At 41.1% G+C, this 24,916-nt stretch overlaps 1 protein-coding gene across 3 annotated transcripts in view; it reads right to left on the minus strand.

Annotated features, from left to right (window-relative positions):
• Positions 1–24,916, minus strand: part of EPHA3 (EPH receptor A3) — an 861,555-nt gene that overhangs the window by 173,679 nt on the left and 662,960 nt on the right. For all 3 annotated transcript variants that reach the window (XM_086934429.1, XM_086934428.1, XM_086934427.1), the window contains exons 12-13: positions 23,281–23,342; positions 13,475–13,684 (exon numbers count right to left, since the gene is read on the minus strand). In XM_086934429.1, coding sequence (XP_086790555.1) covers positions 13,475–13,684; positions 23,281–23,342 — 272 coding nt within the window. The remainder of the gene's footprint in view (positions 1–13,474; positions 13,685–23,280; positions 23,343–24,916) is intronic.

The following is a 24,916-nucleotide window of genomic DNA, read 5'->3' on the forward strand; positions in this document are numbered from 1 at the left end:
CTAACCCGATGCGAAACCTTTCAGAATCTGGGCCTTAGTCTTAGGTAGGCAGTGCTTGATACAAACACCATTTACCACCGTATTATGAAAGCAGGTTTAAGGAGGCGGTAACGTTTGATAAGAATGTTTGTGCATATCTGTTGAGTAAAATGTCATTGTAGTGGTGATGGGTTCTGGTGTTTTCTTGCTATTTTGTTTTTGGGTTGTTGTACCTTAGTTCTTGTGTTGGGTTCTGTTTTGATTGTTTTGTTGTGTGTGCCCGGTAATGCTTTAATTGCACCATTCATATTTTTGTATGTTATTGTCTTATGTTCTTTTGCTTACTTTTTGATATATCAACAAAAACATTTACATTTCCAGCTAAAAGCAGCGCATGCCTTTAATATCCTGCCTTGGGCAACCATTTACCACTGCTGAAGGTGTAAAATAGCACTGCTATTTCTTCCAGTATTTATTCTAGTATTTAAGACTCCGTTCAGGCGAAAACTGTGGCAGAGACCATGTTCTACAGTCACACTTGCAGTGCTCACTTTTGTGATTCTGCCTCTGGTGTTTCTAATTTCTATAGAACAGCTTGACAAAGGTAGACCTTGCATACGTTAGAGCTATGTTCTATTTATGTATATAGCATTATGCAAATGCCCATACTGTACAATACAAAGCTTATTTCATTTTTTTATTTACTTAATTGTATTTAGTGTGGGCAATGAATAAAGTAATTGCATGAGCATGGCTTTTTACATTTTGGATTTTCAGCACAATAACTTTATTTGCATGTGTAAAATGGCTTTTAGGTACATCGGCGACCTGCCCCTATTTCCATAAAAATATTTATGCAGAGACTGTTGTATCCATGTATTTTCTTTTTAATTAAGCAATGAATAAATTCACAATAAAATAATTCTATGTATGCAGCAGTAAATGAGTAAGGCATACATTAAAGTAATGCATGAAAAATAAAATCAAGGTTTCTGAATTGGGGATTTAGTTAAAGGGAGTGTCTTTATGCTCCTATAGGGATTCATAGTGTTTGCAAGAGGGCAGGAAGGGGTCTACAAATCTTCCAAAATGTATGGACTGTCCATTCCTTTTCAAATCATGTTTTCCAGATTCTTTGTTTCTCTCGTCGTTAGGGCCCAAACTTCCCACTTGGATCGGTTTCATCACGCTAGTGTTGAGCAATTAATTACATGTCTATTAATGAACCAAAAATCCTAAAGTCTTTTGAATGAGTCAGATATACAAATTCTAAGCCTTCTTCAGCAGGACTGAGCATGGTTCAAAAGGGATTACCTGTTCTAACACAAAAGCCATATTTTGAAAACCTCAGTCCAGAGACTACTAATCACTGATCATTCTCACATCATGCGCACTCATATACCTGTATTTTGCTTGCACAAAGAACATATATTGCTTAAATCAGGTGACATTTTATGAAATAACCAATGGAGCAAAAAAAATAATGTGTCTGTGATTTGAATTGCCACGTAGATGAAGTGTTAGAAATGGCGGCCTCTTGTTGGTAGAGGTAGGTACCTTTGTCCATGAAGGCCCCTTCTTCCTAGTCACCGTAAGGGAGTTACACTCCTAAAATAACCCCTACTCACACCCTTGGTAGCTTGGCGCGAGCAGTCAGGCTTATCTCAGGGGCAGTAAAGCATTTGCACATAACCAAAAGTAATACAGTGTAAACACTGAAAAAGGACACCACACCAGTTTGGAAAAAATATGCAATATTTTTATATATCCAAAACTAAACCAAAACTATAAGACTCTAACATACAGTACTTAAAAATATATACTTAGCAAGATACCCTTAAAATTGCAAAAATACCTCAAAACCACAGTTTGTACGAGTCGGTAGCTCCGTACGGGGCTACCTGGATCCAGAAAACAACAGAGTCTAACAGTTCCAGCCAACAGCGTCACTACAGGTCAGCGAAAGCATGGACAGGCTCAGTAACAGTACCTTTCTCGTTGCGTTGGCACATTGGTGCGAGCGGTCATGGCAATTGTCACAGTTGCGTTGCAAAATGGAAGTGGTGCAAGGTGCTGTGCCCTCTCAATGCGGTGCAGGCAGCGGCTTGGTAACAATCATCCAGATAGCGTTGGTGAGACCAAGGCTTACAGTGCAGGGTATGGCAGTGCTTGATACGGTGCTGGCAAGTTGCGGTGCAAGCGACAGTGCGGGTTAGCAGGAGTTGGCATTGGTCGGCCCAGACTGCTGTGTGGGACGAGGTGGTGTGTCATGCGACTTAGGAGCAGTGCCCCCAGTCACGATGCGGTCACAGTTGTCGAAGTCAGCAGCAGCGACGGTGTTGGTGACACCAGGATATCGAAGTGAAGCGAGGTGATATGAAGTGTGGTAAGCCACAGGTCACGGTACAAGCAGCGGCTCGGTGGTGGCGTTGTCAGTCTTTGTTGTCGGTGAGACCTGGGTTGTGGTGCCGTTAGGACACAGAGCCAGCGATGGAGTCGGTGACAGAGTTGGTTGCATTTTCCTTCTCTGTGGCAACTGAAACATCGGTTCCAGAAGCGGTACCCAGAGGTTGATGAATCTTTGCAGTCCCTGAGACTTTAAAAAAGGAGGCAAGCTCTACTTTTAGCCCTTGGAGATACTCTGCACAAGTAAAAGAAAGCTCAGTCAAGTCCTTTCACTGTCCAAAGCAGAAGCAGCAACTGCAGGCCAACCCAACAAAGCAAAAATGCAGCAATGGGGCAGTACTACTCCTGGCAGCTCTTTCAGCTCTTATTCTTGGCAGGTTCCGTGATTCCAGCGAGTTCTAAAGTTCGAGGGTCTGGGTCCCAATATTTATACCAAAAATCCCTTTGTTCTCTCAGGCAGAGAGCGTCGGTGCTTAGTCCAAACCAGTTCTGTCCTCTCTGGCTCAGCTCCCTGGCAGGAGGCTGAGACAGAATTGTTCAAGACAGACCAGGCCCATTCAGGTGCAAGAAAATCTCCTCAATCTACTCTAAATGCAGCCTAGGTCCATTCAGCCCAGCTCTGACTCGTATCCGCTTAAGCGCGGCCCGAATTCCCCCGCTGTGCTGCGGTTTAAATGAATGGGTGGGACCACGTCAGCCAACGGACGTGCGCAGCACTACCGAGGTAGTGCTCGCGACGGCCGTTGGCCGACGCGCGCAGCGAAGGGGATAGAGTAAGGCAGGACACACCTCGACCCCCTCCCCCAGTGGCTGTCTGAAGAGAATGCACATCCCCAGCTCCTGTCACTCCAAAGCCAGACAGTCAATCATCAAACCCAGCAGAGGCACACAGGATGGCTAAGCAAGAAAATACATACTTTCTAAAAGTGGTATTTCCAAACACAGAACATAATAATCATCTTTACTAAACGATGCATTTTTACATTCTGAGTCCAGGCATACTAAACTCCATTTCCCTATCTGGTCCCAATGGGAAGTTATGCTTGTAAGATGTTATAAGTAAAACTCCTATTCTTTCCTATGGGACAGATAACCTTGCAGTGGTGAAAAGCGAAATATACTGTAATTCACCACCAGGACATGTCACACACACCAGTACATGTCCCACCTTTAGCCCATTAACGAAGAGGACTTACCATCCCTTTTACATAAAGGTCAGTTAACAGTTTTAGGTAGAGTCTTCAATGTGATTTCATAGTTGTTTGGTAGAGACAAGTCATTGGGTCTTACATTGTGTTACAGGTCTGTTCCCCTGGTGTCAAATAGGCAAATTGGGAGACTGTTTTAGGCACTCCCTAGCCTGGTGATGGACGTTTTATTATCTCATGTATGTGTAGGGGTGTAGAGCACAGTGTTTTGTGTTTGTGTACTTGTAATTACGAAGAGAGCACATGGGTGACAGGGAATTTCTGGTTCTTTTGCTTCTGTCCCTTGGAAGACTGCTTCAGTGTATTTTCCAAATACTATGCACCTGTCTAGAAAGAGTTGTTCACTTGGGAAATTATGGGTGAGCGATGCAGCATTTTGGAAATATTCCTTGTGTTTTGAAATGCATGACATTATATTATGCTTTGGATATTTTTCCGATTTTTTCCTGACGAAGGGCCTTGAGCCAGAAATGCATTGGGCGCGCATATAAGAAAATTGGAATCAGAGATTATTCACTACATGATTCTAAAAACATGTTATTTTTATTACAACGGATTTGAAGTGAAGAGATGTAAATTAATTTCTATGTATTGTGTTGATGATTTAGTATTTGACAAATTGAAATACAAACAGTGGAATTGTAAGGTTTCAATGTGATTCATGTGTGATTAAGTTCATTTGAAAGTACAATACAGTAGTAAGCGGCAATAGTGCACAGTGGTCAAGTTGATATACTTGATTGCATAAGGTACATGATAGGCATGGTTTAAGCAGCATGCACACCACTGTGGCATGCCAATGATTTATTTGATTTAGGGATTATACTTAAATACCAGGAGTGTTTCCCCCCATCCTAAATACAGCTACCTTTAGCATACATAGCACCCTGCCTACAGGGATACCTTGGGTCTACCCTAACAGTGACTTATATGTAAGAAAAGGGAAGGTTAGGGCATGGCATGTGGGCGCACTTTAGCACTGATCAGCAGTGGTAAAGTGCCCAGAGTCCTAAAATAGGAGGAAGAAGCAAAATGGTTGGGGTTAATCCTGCAAAAAGGGCCATTTCTAACATGGAGCATAATCAAATTTAAATTTCCCAAACCTCCTCCGATACCTCAATGCTCAGCTCTACTTGACAGGTATGTTTCAATTTTTTATGATTTGGGGTAGAGTGTCAATATCAAGTTGCATAACAAATACTGAAAAAACCTTTATGGGCAGCTGACTGGAATACAATCTTAAAAAATCAGCCAATGTTTCTCTTTGAAGTTTTAAAATACCCACAGAGTTGTAAGTTCTTTAAAATCCTGCCTTAAGAATTTGTATTACATAGCACTTGAACTTCCTCAAAATAAAAATTCCCTCTGTGTCTAACATTTGAACCAGCTCATCTAATTCCTTTTTACTCCATTCAGGTACGTCTGGAGTAATCCCCAAAGGTAGGATTGGGTTTTCCCTGGGAGCCATAAATCCAACATCATATAATGTTATAACGGTCATTCACTCATTACTGCCAGCACAAAGAGCCTACAGAACCTTAAATCTCACCTTTGTAAGAATTTGGTATTTTGTCATTTGGAAGCAAAGCCGCTCTATCTATACTCCTGTGCCATCTCTAGCAGGATATTATAAACACCTACACAGACAATTTCATGCGCCGACTTCGGCTGGAAATGGTGCTAATCGAGAATGACACTCCCATGAAATGGTTAGGAAGGATCTGGGATCCAGTTCGTGGGTGGTTGGTGGAGGTGGCTGCTCCTCAGGACCGGTCTGCCTAGTTTTTAGTGTTTTAGGGTTGCCGCGTTGCTCTCCTCCATCCATTCAGGAACACTCTTTATTTTTTCTTTTTCTTGGCTTGCTAATTTTATCCAAAAATGTAAGTTCTGAATTTTTTTTCTTTTTGTTTAGATTTCCCCTTTTTTCTTTCCTTTGTCTGATAATTTTTTTCTTTATTTGTGTTCTTGTGCTTGCCTTTTGTTATGAAAAACTGAATAAAATGAAATATATGGGAAAAAAGCTAAAAAAAAAACTGAGACTATCCTTTGAAGTATGCCTAGTTCAAAGGCCAGAAGGAGAATAGGTATTGGACCTGTAACCCCAGACAAGAAGAACACTTCTGGATCAAGGGAAGACTCTGCCAAGAGGAAGAGCTGGAGTGCCGTCAGGAGGAGTACTGCCCCTTTGCTGTGTTGCTTCTCTGGGTTGGCCTGCAGTGACTGCTTCTGTCTTGGAGAGGACAAAGACTGGACTTTGCTGTTTTGTATCCTGCTTAAGAAGATTCGTCAGGGGCTTGTGTGCTTGCCTCCTGTCAAGAAGTCTTAGGGCCGTCAAAGACTTCACCTGCAGCATCCCTGGACTGCAATGCTTGGAGTTCTGACCTGCCAAGTGGTGTCAATCCCAGTTCTGGGCCCTTGGAGGTGGTTCTTCTGCTTCAAGACTTGAGAATTCATGTATCTCCTTTCAGCACAATTTTTATTGCTGCAAGCTTGCCATGCAGTTGAAAATCTAACACATTCCTGCGTTGTGGCTGAAAAATTAACACTGTGCGTGTGTGTTGCCCGAGGAACCGAGTCCAGAGTATTGTTTCTCCAATGTCTGAGATCCCCGCTCCGACTCCACACAGGCCCTGCTGTGCGGTTGAAAGAATCCAAGCATCCTGGTCCACTGCTGGAAGAATCGATACAGTGCCTGTTTCACCGCATCTACCCCAGTGCTTGCACATGTGCACCAAAATTTCCAATGCATCGCCTCGCAGACCAGAACCATTTTCAGATTTAGATACATCGCTTCTCCTCACAGCAAGGAATCAACGCAACACTTCACATCCGTGCAGAATAACTGACGCCTCCATTCCCCTTGGACTCCAGAATCAACTCATTGCTGTGTTTTCCGACGCTTCTCTCTTTTGCAACTGTTTTTCAACTTGGATTTTGATGTATTAAATGTACTTTGGGCTAAAATAAATGCATCCATAGAATTCTAAGAACAGAATTGCTTAAACGTTTAACAAGTGATATCTTGAGTTCTGTATGTTGGAGTATGGCTTAGATAAAGATTTTTTCTTTTTTCTAAACTCTTGTGGTGTCCATTGGTAGTGTTTTCACTGTGTTACTCTGTGTGTTATGTACAAATGCTTCACATAATGCCTCTGAGATAAGCCTGACTGCTCGTGCCAAGCTACCAAAGGTGTGAGCAGGGGTTATCTTAGGTGTGTAACTCCCTTAACCTGACTAGAAAGAAGGGTCCCTATGTGGACAAGGGGCTTACCATTGCCAGCTAGAGACCCCATTTCTAGCAGTGCAAGTGACAAAAACAACAAACCAAAAGTGTTGGGAACATGATCAAAAACAGATGTATTTTCCTAATTTGACCAGCACCATTAAAATTAACCAATAATATTTTAACCATTGTAAGTTTTTTTCGTCTCTCAATACAAAATTGGTCAACATATATGCCAATTCCTTGAACACAAGAACATTAATTCACTTGTCTTTTTATTTGATTGCCTCTCTTCCCCTTTCTCCATCATCCCTTTTCCATTCCTCCACCCTTTCATCTCTTCAATGTTCTCCTTTGGAGGCGGAAATGATAAACCCTCCAATCCTATTGATAGAATGTGCTGTAAATGCAATTTATGCAGTTACAGGGAAATGAGCGCTTGGAAAACACACAAATCAGATAAGCATTTAGGTGCTATGACCCGATATCTGAAATAGAATCATTTTAGTTGTTTACTTAATTTAGCCCATACAAAGTATATATTGAAAATTGTACCAACAATTTATCAACTGAAAAACTCTTTAGTCTATAAAAAGCATTTTTAACACATTTATATTGGCTTACTAGGAGAATCTAGACTTTAGTGAGTGTAGGATATTGGAGTGAGGCTGGTTAGGCTTCACTATGCAATACCCTCACAATATCCCAAAATAGGTCATTTGGATTCACAATAAAGAATCCCTAGCTCAGTCCTGCTAGTGTGACACAGAGCAGTCAGGCTTTACTAGCGGAACATGTGTGAAGCATTTCAGAGTACCAACATAGACAATTAGTAATAGACATGACTCGAAAAGCACTGTATAAAAATAGAGCATATAATTTAATATAAATTTAGACATCAAAACAAGCGCAATTGGATATGTATAACCAGAGTTATGGATTTTCAAAGGAAAAATAAAGTAGAGCAGTTCCCTTCTGCAAAACTTTGACATTGCAATCAATGGAGAAAATCTCTAGTGACAATCAGTCCCTTGCAGGTTGAGAACAGTAAAAGCCACTGGGGGTTAAGGTGATGCAAATTCCAGGACCTAGGCAGGACAGTCAGTAGAAATTTACCATGCTGGTAGGGCCCAGGTGTAGAGTTGTCTCTGCTGTCCTTGGTGCTGAAGAGGGAGCCGCATGGTTGCTGGTTTTACTGCTTAGGCGGTGCTGGTGAGGTAACAGAAGCAATAACTCGATAACGGGGCAACTTAGGTAATGGAGGGAAGGGGCTGTGGAGTTCCCTTGAGGCACAGCGTCGAACAAAGGTAATGGTAGCTGGACTGGCCACCAACAAGCCTTGGCAGCGGCAAGCTCAGCCTAGAGTTATGTTGACTTCTGGAGTAAAACAGTAGCCATCTGAAACTTGCTGAAGAAGAAAACTATGTTTCCCACAATGCACTAGACTATTTACTTTTGGGTGATCCCTAGGCAGGCCCGATGGCCAATGATTCTTTTTTTTCTGGTTGCACACTTTACTTGCGGGCTGCTGGGGACTAGTACCTTTAGTCCAAGGGAGTTCTGGAGTTGCCTTTGATGCTCAAAGAGGTTCCTCTTGTCTTTGGAACCAGTCTCTAGTCCAGGATGAGGTGCAGTCATGCAGTTGCATAGTGGTTGCCACAGGTGCAGGATATTTCCCCTTTGCTTTGTGCAGGACCTGAAGTCACAGACTCAGGTCTCTTCTTTGACCGTTTTGCAAGCCGATTAAGATCGGATATCTAGTGTCAGTGGTGCCCGTTAAATTATAAATTTAGGGGCATTAAGCATGTGGGTGCAAGTAACCAATGGGCTACTAGTCCCAGCAACTAATCTGCCCAGAGGTGACCACAGTTGGGGAAGTGTGTCACCTTTTCTGCCAAGAATATTGATTCTTCCACTTTCAAAATGGTAGAACCATTTCTTCACTCCACATACTAGGTAGCGCACCCTAGGGGTGTGGCTGGCGTTTTGGGGGTGTACACCTCCAACTACCTAATATCCCCACCTCCCCGAGTGCAAATGTACTTGGGGCAAGAGTTTGGCTGTTTCTTCCTTTGGTAGGCAGCCTTGATGCATACCAGAAGAGGTGAAAACTTTGAAGCTCGCCTCCTTGATCTGCTTCACTAGCCATCCTGTTAGGGAGGGAGGTGACACCTCCTTCCCAGGCAGGCCTTTATTTCTGACTCCTGGGAGGGTTCGCACCTCCTGGCAGGGAGTCAGATTCCTCTTTTGCCAGTAGCAGCTGCCAGCTGCCAGCCAGGGCACAGGATGTTCTGGGGCAACCAGATGGCCAACTTCTACGGTAGCAACCTGGGTGCATGTCACATTAAATCTGACTTTGAAACAAAATTGGATTTGATGAGACAAGTTGTTTGATACCAAAGTTGTTTGATACCAAACATGACACTTTCAGTGGGACCATAATGGTACTGGCAATCTTGGGCACCAGCCCATGTTATCCTATGGCTGAACACTTATGGAAGCCCCTAATAGAAAGAGCCTACTATAGGCATATATAAGCTTGCACTTATATGTCCACGCTTTTAACATAATGCACCCTGCCTCCTGGGCTTAGGAGGCCTAATTTAGGGGTGACTTACATATATTAAAAATAGTGCTTGATCTTGCCACTCATGGTGAGGGCAACGTCGAGTTGGTGCAGGTTGCACTGTTCCTGCAGCTGCAATGGCAGGACTGCTGTCATCTGTTTACTTATGGTCACTCGGGAGGCACCACCAGTGCTTCAGGACTTGATGGCCCTTTAACACCCATGCCCTAAGTACAACTGGTATCACTTACCAGGGACTTCTAAGGAGGTTAAGTTCCTTGCCAATTGGGGTTACCAATTCACATGTACCATAGTCTAGGGAGAGGTCACTGGCATTGGGGTCTTAATAGCAGACTCCAGTGCGGTTTTAGAGTAAATACCCAGAAGCTAATAGTCCAAATGAGGACAAAAAGTGAAGAGGAAACCTACAAAAGGGCTGTTTTCTTAAAGTGAACAACAGTATAATTAAATATCTTTAGCCAAGAAAAAGTTTACTAATACCCTTTTGCAACAAAGTTTTACTAAATAACTGAATCATAAAGTAAAGGGTAATTAAATAGGAGCTGAAGAGGAATGGTAATTATTAGTTCAATTGGTATTTTTGATCTGAGTCAAACATTTTTTTTAACTTCCTAAACTTCATCAAAGAATAGAAAATTGCCCTTGCACAAAACTTTCACTCTAGAGTTCAGCAATGTAGGGACATTCATTGACCTGGCCGGCCTGACCCGCTCCACAATGTGTTCCTTGACTCTGGAATCCTGAATATAGGTTACTACGGTATGAGATGGACCAGATTTTTCAGACAGTAAACTATAGACATGAGCTATTGTTTGATATTTCTTTTATCTGATAAGTCTGGCTAGCAGGGTTTCATTAATCAAGTGAGTGGGAAAATTGTTCATAGTCAAGCAAGATTCTGCCTTTTTTTAAATGCCCACGAATTGAAGAGTAGATCTACAAGCAGGGCTGGTTTGGGAATGCAAACCGGCCCTGGCAATTGAGTCGGGCTGGCCGAGGGGATAGGTGGGGGGGATGAGTGGAAAACACTGCAGCTGTTACATGGGGCTGATATTGCAGCTATGCTGCCAAACTACCCCGGTAACAAAACCAGCCCCCAATGGGTCCACATGGGCCCCCACCCTGGCGGCCCACCAGAGAAACGCCCAGTGCCCGCTACAACCACGCTGGCCCTGTCTACAAGATCGGTTGTTTGTTTTTCATAGCAGTTTTCTCGTTGATTTTCTGAATAAAGTTCCCTAGCCTGCCATGATTGTTCCAAATCCCATATTCTAATCTCTACCTCTGAAATTCAGTATAGTCTTCCCATTCAGTGTACACTATTTTTGCTTAGTTGCTCCTTGTTATCTTTAAGAGTGGATTTGTGAATTGTCCATCTTTTGGACTTCCTACAGAATATTCCTTAACATAATAAGGCCTTAGGGCCTTATTATGAGTTTGGCGGTGCGAGAGCTGGACCGCCCTGCTCCTGCTCCACCAAACCCATGTGTGCACCACCCACCAGATCACAACTTTTTTCGTCACTGGTGGGCAGTTCTTTGGCGATCCCATGGTGGTGCCTATAAAGAAGGCACCGCAATGGGAATGCAAAAGCAAGTTCCTACAGGGCATGGACTGTTAAGTCCATGCCCTGCAAGAACTGGGGGTGCTTGCAGACAGGAGGGCATACCACGTGCCCCCGTGCAAGCATCCCCTGGCACAGAGGCAACAGGGGGCCCTGTAGCCCCTCCTTTGTTTCCTCTCTGCCACAGTTTTCATGTTGGGCTCATTGTGATGAAAACTGGTGGAGAGGAAACTTATAATCTGCTAGGCTGGGCTGCAACAGCCCTGCCAAGCATATTGTGGCCTCAAGACCGCTGCAACACCACTGTAACACCACCAGGAATCACTGATCCCTGGGGACACAGCTATCCCTTAGCCATGGTCCCATGTTAGAATGTTTACACTTCCCCTATCTACTGTCTCCTCCACAGTATTGAGTCGAGACAATTGCATCAGTCTTGGACTGAACAATTTGGGCAGCATCCTTCATGGTTTAATATGTCACTTAGCAAAAATATAAAATATGTTGACAGTCACCAATAAGCAGGAGACGTGACTGAAGTTTTTAAGAATCCTCACTCAGAAATGTCAGAGCCACTCAGGAGCTTTCCTCATTTCAGATGCAATGTAGCATCCATTGGTGAGTGAGAAGCCATGCTGGGGTTCATACGTGTTCTTTACAGTTCTCATTACAAGGAGAGCTTTAGATTCCTGTTCACAAAAGAAAATTTACAAGTGTAAATTTACTCACATGTAAATTTACTATTACATTTTGTAGTAATATTACTTCTTTTGGCTATTCGTCATTTCTAAGCGTAAAGTACTACAATCGGGCTTATTCACAAACTGAACTTTGTAGTTCATTTAGTAGAACTAAAATAATGCTACTCACACACTACAAAATAAAGTTCACAAACCTTTATGCAGAAACATCTGCTTTCAACTCTCATATTTTCTACACTGATATCTCCATCTTGATTGTGGAGAGTTCCACTAATGTATGCCTATAGTTTTCAGTAAATATAGGCGGACAGGGGGAGTCGCTGGAAAATGGGAATGCTTACTAAAAACTGTTGGGGCTGAAGGTGGGTTATGAAGGGGGTTTTGGATGGTTAGGGAAGGGTTTAGGGAGGGGCAAACACTCATTACTATTTAGAAACTGCACTACTATATTTACTACCATCAAAAAGGTCCCAAAGCAATTGTAAATGTAACCCAGCTGAGACCTTGAGTAAGTCCAGCACCACACATGGCCAACCACTGGTACTGCAACACATTTCATACAAAACAATGAAGGCAATAAAAAATGCATGGAAAATAATGTTAAATAAATTTACTTATTCCATCTTTTAAAAAAACGTTTATAAATGTTAGTGTTAAAAAGGTATACAAAGGTATACAAAAAAACAAAAATGATATATATCATTACAAAATATTTGACATATCTTTTAAAAATGTTTTAATTGTTTTTTTGCAAAAGCATTTACATTTATTAAAACGAATTCTATAGATAGCTTTTAGTAATTTTTAATACACAATAAATAAAAATAATCCTTCTAGTTATGTGGACTTTTTAGTTATTAAATTAAATGCATCTTAAAAAAAATGTATTTCTACGCTGATGTGTGAAAAGTTACTAGTACCAGCTTTACACTCATAAATTTAGTTTCAGGTGGTGGAGATAAGTAAGTCTACACTTTGCAGTAACTGTACACTCGTAAATGGTGAATAGCTAAAAGGGAATTGTTTAACAATACATGTACTCATGAGTAAATCTACATATTTAAATGTACCTTTGTGACTAGGACACAAAGTGTACACTTACTTGTCCTCACCCCTAGAAACTAGTGAGTGGAACCAGATTTACAAATGTGAAGTTACTAATAGTAACTTTTCGCATGTAGGTGTAGATCTTAACTGTCTCCTTTTGAACTTCCAAATGCAATTTAAAAAACGTTTGGTGATATTCAAATGTACCAGAAAAAAACAACTGTTTTGAACTTTTGAATATCATGAATCATATTGCACCCAACCAATTGTGTAAATCACTAATATAGTAAGTTGAGTATTTCTGATTGTTTAGCCGAGAATTTAAATTAACAATTTGTTAACAGCTTCACCTTTACTTTCAATTTGTGTCTCATTTTGTAGAGATAAAATTATTCTCTGTAGTTATAAGTTCTACCTTTACCAGTCATCTTTCAACTTTGTATGCAGCACTTTTTTTCCACAGTCTTCCAAGTTTTTCCTATCAATGCAGATACATTTGCATATCAAATAACTGTTCAAGTTGTTCTTTCTCTTTCTGCTCCCGTTATAATCATAATGAAATAAACAGATTTTGATAATTTTCAAATGGCAAGAAATTATGTTGGAAAGAAATAATTAGAAATGCTTTAAGATATAGTTCACCAGGAAGATATACAGCTGTCAAACTAAAAACAAGGCAATAAAAATCAATGCGACCAAAGAAGAATGTTGTTCTTCATGTGAATGGAGTCATACATGCTGTTGTTTGTGAGAACCTACCCGTGTTGTATATGCAGCTTCAGGGTCATCCTCCAGGACACGAGAAAGGCCAAAATCAGAGACTTTGCATACTAGATTACTGTTAATGAGGATATTGCGGGCAGCCAGATCCCGATGAACATAACCCATTTCTGAAAGATACTTCATGCCAGATGCAATCCCACGCAGCATACCAACCAACTGAATGACAGTGAACTGGGCGTCATTTTTCTAGAGGACAATTGAGAAAATAGAAAACACAAGTAAAACATGCATTTTTTATTACACTAAAATGATTCAAGACCAATCCAATTCAAGTTTTATGGTGAGTAGCCATATTATTGATATCTATTCAATAGTTTGATTGTAAGATGCCAGTATGATCATTTAAGACCATTTTTATCAATCCAAATGTGCATTGTATTTTAAAGATATTAAGTTGCTGAAAGGTTTAGTCAATATTATTTCAAAATATGAGCTCTAAACCTATCTGTTCATTTAATGCTTAACAATCTACAAAGTTCACTTTGATAGCAAGTGGTTAAATTACTTTGTAAATGTACACCACAAGCTTCAAACAACATTACTAACTAAATGTTAACATACCAACCGAGCTGGATTTATAACAACTACCCTCTGCAAGATTTTATTCATTTTTTCAGTTACATATTTACTGGCCAATCAAAGAAATAAAAAAAAATCAGTAGTAGACATTACATGCACAACCAAATAGCCAAATAAAGAGTAACATATTTATTTAGTCTGTTATATTTTTCTTGAGAAATAAAAGAAATTAAAAAAAATAGCAGTAGAAAAAATCAAATGCAAGCAATGAAATGAAACAAAATAAAACATTGCGAGAGATGGAAAAAAAACAGCTGTATAGCACAGAGGGCTTTCCCAATACATTGGTCTTAAGACTTGGTGCCAAAGAGCCTTACTTAACAGTGAACAGCTGGAGGAACTATAAGAACATTTAATATATTGGAGGTAAAGTTTCAGAGCCTTATTTATGAGGCCCTTACGCCGCCATTGCATCACTTTTTGGAACTCTGTGGTGACGAAAAAAAATATGCCGCACTGTGCCATATTTACAAAGTGGTGCATCTAGGCAGATGTATCACTTTGTAAACCCCTGCGCTATATATTATGCCTGCAACAGGTACAATGTATGCAGGGTGGGCGTTTTGGAGCAGAAAGGCCCGTAGAAGTGTCAAAGTGAGTTTTCACTGCAACACTTCTACGGACTCACTATGTCAAATCCTTATGCTTGCTTGAAGCAAGTGTAAGTGGTGACGCAGGCCTTTTCACATGGGACTTGCCACATGTGAAATGCCACTTTGCTGGAGTTGCTTCTGTTTCCAGACATACTCCAGCAATGCCTCATTTTTGCCCATAGAGATACATCAGGATTCCTGTTGTATCCTTCAACCCTTGCGACATGGAGCACCATACAGTAAATACGGTGGTGCATCCATGGTGTCACTGGGAGGGTGCACAATTGAGAAGTGATTATTAAAGGGCCAAGCAAAACATCAGGGGCTCACACAAAGGTTCTTGGAAAAATCACTGGGGGATTGAATAAAGAAAAAGTCAGGCACACTTTGAGTTTAGGATTAATCTCAAAATAGTTCTATGGACATGACCACAAACATTTGTCTCCGCCCTGTGCATGAATTGTCGATGGCATAGCAAGCACATGCAAATATCGGTGAATCACAGAAAAACGTTGCACTTTGTGGACAGACTTGGCTGCATGTCCCAAACAGGTAACGTGCTAATTTCCACGTGAGGAAGAAAAAAACGATTAATCAAAGATCGACTAATCCTTATGTACAAAAGTGCCCACCAAGTAGGAAGTGTTCCTTTGTCTGGAACAAAAAAACAAATCAAACTGCGTTTCATGCGTCCCAGGAGTGAAACAGATATAAATAAGTTTAAATGTGCCCATTTTTTGTGAACCGGTAAATGTTCTTCTGACATGTTCTCCTTTCCAGGTTTAAACATCATTAACTGAGCTTTCTTTGACACTCCTTGAAAATTCACTTTTTGTGTAAGTAAACTGTGCGATGTTGCAGTTCTCCCTTTCGCGTCACTGTTTGCCCTTAAATCGGACTATGTTAGAGATACAATAATAAATTACACGCCATGAATTGCACGCATTTTTGTTTTTATGAATCTTGCTATGTATGTTTGGGTGTCAAAAGCCATTTCCTGCCTTGAAACAGGCTTTGCAAGTCTTTCCCAGATGTTTCAGCCAGGCATTGGAAGAAAATAAAATTAGAATTATTATGTCGGTGAGAGAATGTTTGAACTCAGGGTGCACCTTGCAAGTCTATAGCCTTACTTTGAAGTATCAATATAATAAAAGAAACGTTTCAAAATTATAGTTAATAGTGTGCAAATGGTGTGCTGTTCGTTAAAAGGTCTCCGTGTATGCATTCTGCTGGCCCAACCAGTTTAAAGCGGTGCAGATGCCTCATTACTCCAGACATCATTTTTACTGGCACTTACTAGGTGCAGCATGTTTTATAGCAAAGCGACAAGCCCACAAAACAGTGTGAAAGCCTGTAAATCGTTGACTGCAACACTAGAAGTAGTATTGGTAGCTCTCTTGAGCACTACACATACATATATATAGGGAACAATTACAGGAGCCCGTGCTCCATGTGCAGAATTAAAAGCTTCGCAACCTACACATTTAAGTGCCTCTGGAAAACTTGGTGTCCCAGATTGCTACTGAAGAATAGCAAATGCTGCTTAATGTGTCCCGTCATTAACTTTTTCCCTGTACCGTTGTATATTGTATTTTACTATGTTCTATCTCTGCTGGCTTTAATAGCACAATGGAGCATAAAACGCTATAAAACAATGCTATGTACAAGTAGACCAGGATGTAAGAAAATCGGGCCAACATTATTTGAACAAATGCTTTCTTTTTAGGAAAATATTTTAACAACTGTCAATCTCTATTCATGCCAAGCACAAGGAGATGATGGACTGAGCGCTGAAACTTTTCAGACACGCACCCCCAGTCACAGATCTGGGTTGAATCCAACATCGTTCTTTAGCTCACTTCGCCACCCCAGTTCAGACCCAGCCATATGCAAATCAGTCTTGACCTTATAGAAACTAAGCACGACAATGGAACCTCTACCGAGAATCGCACCTATCCCGCTCTCTCCAAGTTTCTTATAATAATGGCAATAGCACTATATGCGTCAAGTGGCACAAAGTTCAAGCACCCACTGTCAAGTTGCAGTCCTAACAGGACTATACAATTCTAAACAAGGATCAACCGGTGCACCAATTAGTACTTAAATATTTAACGGTAGTCAAATAACTCAAATTCAATTTCAGAGATGTATTTCCAAATCTTTTTTATTCACAATAGATTCAGACGTGTCATGTGTGTGTGCAGGGAAGAACAGCCAACGCGTTTTGTCCAATACATTGGACTTCTTCAGGGCATGCACTTAATATTCATGCAGTTGGTTGCAAGGCCACCAATTCTCCCATCCAATTGTGAGGAGAAACCTGCGTTGTTTTCCGTACGATAAATTCAAGTCAAATAATGAAAAAGAATTGTCGGATTGAAGGTCTAATTTTGATAAGACCCATCTGGTAAGGTCTGATTTGTAAGTGAGTCCCAATTTAGGAGACCAAGGGCATATCACCCCTTGATTCGGCACCGTAATAAGTGCCAGTGTGCAGCCCATGCTTCTCCGGTATCCTCTCACAGCCCAAACTGCCAAGCCAGATCTTCCCTGGACCGGAAACTAGCAAGTGAGCTAAAGAGCGATGATGGATTTAACCCAGATCTGTGACTGGGGTTGAGTGTCAGAAAAGTTTCAGAGCTCCATCCATCATCTCCTTGTGTTTGCTTTGTTTTTCCTAAGTTGGAAGGGTATGCCAAGAAGTGGGCTTCTGTTCAAGTTGCCACTGGATTCAAGCTAGCCTGGCTGATGAGGGGTATTACCCCGAAACCGGTCCCAGGACGCTTGTTTCCAGTCCAGGGAAGACCTGGCTTGGCTGTTCGGTCTGGACTATTCCCAAGAGGAACAGGGTCAAGACTGATTTGCATATGGCTGGGTCTGAACTGTGAGGGTCTGAAAAGTTTCAGAGCTCTGTTCATCATCTCCTTGGGTTTGCTTAATCACTATACATGAACAGCACAAAAGTGTTGGATATAATGCTTCAATACATTTCTGCCATTATTAATCCCTTCTGGTCTAATTTAAATTCATAATTTTTTGTGCCATCACAGTCATGGACCACTCATAGTCATATTAGTCCTATCCGGTTCTAAAAGGAACGTGGCATCCAAACAGCTAAGTCACATCTCATTTGAACAGGAAAATAAGCCACCCAGACCATTTTTAAACATTCCTGGGTCCGATCCAAGCTGGGTGCAGTTTGAGTCCTATTATAGAGCCAGTTCAGGACCGCCTTAGTATACATCACCTACTTAAAGAGATCCATGTAAACAGCACAAAAAGTAATGGAAGCAATTCCTTAAATAGTTTCAACCTCTGGTAGTCGCTCTGAGACTCATTCAAATCTATCACTTTATCTCATCTTGCCACTGCAGAAAAGGACATATAGAATTCAGTGACACAAAAAATAGATCGACTGGAATGCCCCAGAGAAAAATTACCAATGGCTGATATTATTTCACATTGTCCACTCATCATTTTTTTGTTTTTCTCAGTGTCAGTGAGAAGTCCTAAGTGTGACGGGTATGCCCAGATCTGAATCTTCCATATGGAATGGCTGACAATTGTCATAATGGTAAAAGCAAATTATTTTTTGATTCCTAAAATCAGGTATTAACATCTATAAGAATTGAGAAGCTTTTACCAAAAGAAGAAACTATGAATTTGTGATTTGGGAGTTTTGCTCGATGAGGTGCGGTACTGCAAATGAATCTCAAGAGTGCAGGACCCACCTTTACGGATCTGTTAGAGAGAGTGGTGTCCCAAAAGTCACATTATAATATATCCAGCTCAAAAAAGTGTTTATATTTCGAGGGACTTATGTTTTCATCATATCTAGATTATGGATAATACACTATTTTACTAACTTTCACTCATGAAAGGCAGAATTTCGTGATATTTAGATATTGGGGATCAAGCACCCGTAGACAATAATATTTTTTTCAAGTTTTGTATTTTTAGTGATATGACCACCGAAAGCCCTGATTTTACATTAAAAACAGATCTTTGGACAATACCATTCCCCGCTGAAAGGCATTATTTCTTTTCATGTGTTCCCATACCTGGCATGTCACACAGTTTGGTGCTTACTTTCCCTCCATGTTAAAGAACAGTAGATGTTTCAGCTCCCAGGCTAATGTGCTGCATAGCTAAATACATATAAGGTCCCAAAGGCGAGACAGATTGCATTGCAAATGCTTGTTTCTTTTCTTTTCCCACCCCCCACTATTCACACCCCCACCACTGTTCCTTACCAGCCACCACTGTATCCTACCCAACAATACATTTATATTCTAATGAATGTAGAATCCTTATTGCAGGCAGGAATGTCTATTGCCTCAAAATAGATTCATGAATGTAGACCCAAAATCTTATACCTGTTCATTTTCCTTCCAAATCAGGATTTGTTCATTGAAAGGAAGTGCTATCTGGAAGTATTTTTTAAGTTTTCAGAGAAAGCCATGTAAGTGGGTTGTTGAACAAATAAAGAAATAAAATGTAGAAGTGATTCAACTGTATTTCTCCTGTGCCAAAGTTACAGGCATCATAAAGAAATGACTAGTCACTGTATATTGCATGGAAAATGTCTGTAAACATTTTTCTTCATCTAGTCATCTCAATTTTGTAGGTTCCTTGAGGTTAACAAGACATGTGGAATTAGCATACATCAGGCTGGCACACTTAGTACTTTCAATTACAATCTGGAACAAACTGCATTTCGTCACGGTCTCAGCTAATTGAGCAAGCCTGTCTAGTTGCTTTAAAAATGTTAGTAACATCTCAATATGGCCTTTGTGTTATGTCTGCAATAATCCAAAGTCTCCCGGAAACACATGTATAAAGATTGGGAAAAAAAGTCTGTATTTTTCCACTCTCGATTTTCTCTGGAAATCCCAGAACTCTGAAGTTATCACTGTATTACTGGTTCGCAAATTCACCACCTCTTCTAGTAAAGTCTAAGGATATGAGTTAGATATGGGCAGTAATCGGAAAATTGCAGATTTCCATAGGAAATGCGAACTTCAGATTAAATTCCACGATGGAAATGTAATTTACCAGATCGATAGTGTAGAAGAGGAAATTCAAAATCGTGGATTCTCCTCCCAATTTAGCACTTCATCCAGAAAGCTGTATTTTTCCATTGCCGTCCAACTCTAAGTATGAATCAAGATAATCATTTAAAAAAACCACACTATAGAGAGTGAATAGTCAATCATGCACAGTTGAAGAGGTTTCGAGAGGCTACCGCAGAAGATGACCAACGCACACGAGAAGGAGCCTCTACAGCAAATCAAAGAGGAAAGTCATGGTCGTTTATACAGCCAAGTCTTAAAACAGAAGACATTTGGAAAGAGAGTTGGCTAATAATTCAGAGCAAAACATCATACTCAGTTGAGACAATATTTTAAAGGAAGACTACAGAATGTGGAAATTGACCAAATAACTGAGGCCAGTGCAATGAATCCTTATGGACAGCACCACAAACCAGGAGCAGCAGCTCTGATTTGCCTCTAGTAAGACACAACCACTTCATATTGCACAGGAAAGACACCTAAGAGAAGCCTCTCACAAGAATCCCAATTGGAAAAAACCAGAATCATGGTGTTAACTAGCACCATAGTTTTCAATCATCTGGGCCAGAAAGAACATGCAACAGTATACAAATGAGGGCCACAAGGCTGATCCCTGAGTGTCTCCACAGGCCAAGTATAATGGAAAGGACGCATTTTTCACTGAATTTTTGTTATTCTCTATGTATTTCGAAAGAGCTAATCCATTCCAATCCCTATTGCCTGATTTTCATCACCTGGTCTAGTCAACGCTGATGTCACCCGCGATCATTGAGCTTAAGGGCGTCTTTATTTCCAAAACCAGCAAATCCGTCTCCAGATCTCTCCTATATTTCTCCCCATGTCTGAGAGAACTGATATAGGCCTATGTTACATTAATAGAACTACAATAACCTGTGTAAGCAGTGGCGTAGTTGGGCCTTTGGCACCCAAGGCGGTCCCTTCGTTTGCCGCCCGCAGCAGCCGAATATAAGAACGGGGTTCTGGTGAGAGCGAGGGGAGGGCGCGTCGCCCCCAAAACTCGTGCCCCCCTTGCTACGACACTGTGTGTAAGGCAATTCAATCAAGGCCTTCACCACAAAGAAGCACTGGTAAGCATAGCTAAAATGTCAGTGCCCTTTGTTTATGTTTGATGCAATAATAATAATAATAATAATAATAATAATAATAATAATAATAATAATAATAATAATAATAATAACAATAACAATAATAATAATAGCTGGTCATGCCATCTAAAAGGGGCATCAGGGAATATAAAGGCTCGGGTCTCGTTTTTAAAAAGGTGCTGCGTTTCTATTCGACCGCACAGTGATACACACACACTCTATTACTGCAAATGCCTGATTCAAAAATACATTCTCTGATGGCTAGACTAGTGATATTTAACAGTGCTACTAAGGATAAAGCACATGACACATTAGCTAGATAGAGCAGTTAAACTCTAAATTTCATGTAGGGCACTTGCTTTCCTATCTGACTCCACAATTCAAGAAAAATGCATTTCAACATAGTCCCACTGAGTGCCTTCTTCTTATACCTCCAGACACAGTTTGCATATAGAGTCCATTTAAGCTAAACTTACAAAAATAAAAAGTAATGGAAAACATGCAGTTATGGGCTACGATTACAATGAGATTCAGAACTGAGGAAACTGAAACAGGGGTGGCTCCTCCGCAATGGTGGAGGAGCGTCGCCCCACTGGCAGAGCCAGCAGCTATTAAAAAAATGTTTTTGCTCATCGTTTTATTTTTAAGCAGCTGGCTCAGCCAGCATGTGCAGGGAGTGGCGGGGGCGGGGCATGAGAGGGGGAAGGAGGAGTGCTATGTGCACTCTCTAAGTGCACATGTGTGTTCGGCCGGCCATCTAAGGCTGACCAAAACACACATGTGCACTTAGGTTTACTTTAGGCCTCTTCCTATTTTCTGCATGACAATGAAGAATTAGAAATCCACCATGAAGGTGGATTTGGTAACCTCATGGTGCAGAAATGCACGCATAAGTGAGAACGAGTATAGTACAATTATCATGTACAATGTCTGTCTCCTCCTCCAGGGTTTGTGAGACGTGGCACATATAGTTCAGAATAATTTCAAGTTAGTTTTACCACTTTTAACTAGTTCCATGAATTTTACAAGGTGACTAACTTCGTCTGGTACCTTCAGTATAAAGTTTAGTGACCTTGCGTTATACTTGTATGGAAACAGTGCACTTGAAAGAATATTTCTTGCTTTTCGAGGTCAACAATATTGAGGGATTGACATTATAGGGGTAGAGATGTAATTTGACATAAATGAAACAAAAAATGGTGACAAGAACCCAGTCATGACCTTCACATATCATAAATAATAAAGAAAAGTAAAAAAAGCAGTTCTGGGCTAATTCATAACCTTTACATTTATAAGTGAGAGTCAAAACTGTTCAACCTAGCTCCGTTTTGCAAACTGCTGTCTAAACACCTTTAAGGGTATTCTTAAGATCAACACTCCCTATCAAGGTGGCCACCAAAGAGTACAGAAGACTAGGGGCTTTATTACGATGGAGGTCGGACGAGCGTCCGAGAGCCATCACAGCAGGAGTGGGACCATCCAATTAGTAGTCGGAGGTCTCACCCACCAGCTCAGGATGAGACCGCCGTGTAGGCTGACGGAAACATCTGTATTTGTAATGCAGCAGTTGGATCGCTATCCTGGATGTCGGTGGGACCACCATTGACGGTCAGTCAGTGGTGGTCCCACCGACATCCTAATGAGGGCCTATATATAAATAAATAAATATATATAAATATAAATATAAGGGGATCAAAATATACTCCTCATCCCTTTACTTGCTCCACATTCCAATGTTCTAATACCCAGTACTTCATCTGGTTAATTAATTAGCCACTGTGATGGCTGGGCACATATAGATGTCTGTGATCCTCACGGACCAGAAACACCACACTGAGCTTGTGAAATGTAAGGAACTGGGTAACTCTATTTGTACACTGGCTGGTTCACGGGTTTTCCTATTAACACAATGTTTACCTGCTATGAAGTGAAAGTTTAGCCCCTTAACCTGTGTGACCTCTGCATCCCAAAGCTCAGCATAGAGACTTGAGTAGAGAACACTGACTCAGTGTTTGCACTCCAAACTGTTCCTGTTCTACTGCCAGGGAAATATAGTTTGTTTTATCTGGTTTTCTTTTTGTTTGGAAAATAATAAAGTCTTTAAATAATTTCCTTTGTTAAATTAGAATAGAATCACAGGGAAGGAATGTCATGGAATAACGTTTTCGGTTAAAAGCAACGGAGAATTAATGTTTGTACAAACCTTATTTCGTAGGCCCACAGGAAGAGCTCCTGACTACAGTTCTGTAGTTATACAAGATTTGTAATACAGTGGGCCAGAGGGACCTTCAAGCAAGATCACAGAGAACTTTTACCCTTTTTCTACACTTGTATTTAAAAATATGCAAGTCTTTCCAAAGCAACACGCATTAAGATTGAGTTTGATCAACACAATGAAAACATTTCTGATGTGAACTCATTTGTGTACTCACACGTAGGAAGCTGTCCAGTGAGCCGTTTTCCATGTATTCTGTAACAATCATAACCGGTTTACCTGGAAAAAAATGACTCATTGAGAAAATGGAAGCACAGAACTATAGCCTTAATCTTCACGCACATATTGTTGAATATTTTATTTTGCTAAACTGTTCATAAATATATCATAGTACAGAAGGATTTAGAAGGGCTCTGTTTACATAAGAACAATCAAGAAACCAGTGGTTAATTTGCAAAAATAAATACATGAATGTAGGATCCAAAGCTTTTCTTAGCACCACAAGGTCCACCCTGCTCAATGCCAGGGTTGTCTACTTTTGATTCCACCACATCCCACTGTCTTCCATACTCTACACATCTTGTCTCTATCTCAATCTTGCTGATTGTTTTGGGTTTCGCCTGCAAAGTGCTTTCACTGTGCCTGTGAAATCTATTCATTTAATATAAATCTTAAAAGGGGCTTATATCCCACCCCCTTGCTTTCCATTAGTTCCTGTGCTTGCCACTTAGTTTTCCTCCTTTTCTATTGGCTGTAGCATAGCGTGTCCCATTGTTCCTCGTGTTTTCCTTCAATGCTTCTCTTATCAGTTTCTCTGTTACAAAGTACTGTTTCTATCCGCTTTTGTGGAACTTGGTTTTGCATGCGCAGCGCTTGTTTTGGGTTCTTCTCACTCACAGCTTCTTCCTCCATGTCAGCTTGTCTTATCTTGCAAATAGGTCAGAGCCCAACGAGATGCACTTTCGGTATCCACTTCCCTTGTTGAGCATAAACCACAGACCGTGCTCCACCTTATTGGGAGTAAGAATAACTGCCAACGAGGCAGCGTGCAAGCACACATGGCGTTGCAGCATCTTTCTTAAGTATTGGCTCACTGATGCTGTGCGCTTATTGCCAGCATAGCTGTATGTGATATGTACCTGGCAAAGAGTTGATACACTGTCGCACAGCACACATCTTCTTTGATGTCTTGTCTTTTCCATTAGCAGCCTGTTACTCTTCACAGACACAGATGGATACTGTGTTTGTGTTCGGCGTGCCAATGAGTGTGGCTTTACTCTGCATTTGCATGTTTTATTTCTCTGTGTTGTTTGTTGTGTGGTAGTTTTACATCTCTGCTGTTTTTTTCCCACGCTCTGACCTGTCACTGCTGTTTTGTTTGTTTTATTTGTACTGTTTGACATGCACTCCTATTGAGTACATATCTCTGAAGTTCGTCTCCTTCAACCCCTGCCCCTGCCTGTTCTGGGTTGTGTTTCTTCTACACCCCCTTATTGAACCTCAGACTCCAACTCTTCATTACACATCTGGATATGTGAAGACACAGCCTGGAATAAGGGTTGCTGCACAGGTCAAAGGACTGCCTTTCTGCTGGACTGCTACCCTGATGGACTACTGCCTTGTTGGACTGCTGCATTGCTGGATTGCTGCTCTGCTCCTTAGCTGCCCTCCTGCCTGAGTAAGAGGGATTGGACCTGCAACTGAACCCAACACTCCCAGAGTGACGTCAAGGGATAAAATGTTGGCCTCAGGGACGCAACAGGCTCCCAACCACTTGATCCAGCACCCAGATCCAGCTGGAGTGAGCCTTAGACCCAAATGGTGCCCCTCAGGTCCTGGACCCTTGATGTGGC

The sequence above is a fragment of the Lissotriton vulgaris genome, chromosome 8 (assembly GCF_964263255.1).
Source record: "Lissotriton vulgaris chromosome 8, aLisVul1.2, whole genome shotgun sequence".
NCBI classification, from domain to species: Eukaryota; Metazoa; Chordata; class Amphibia; order Caudata; family Salamandridae; genus Lissotriton; species Lissotriton vulgaris.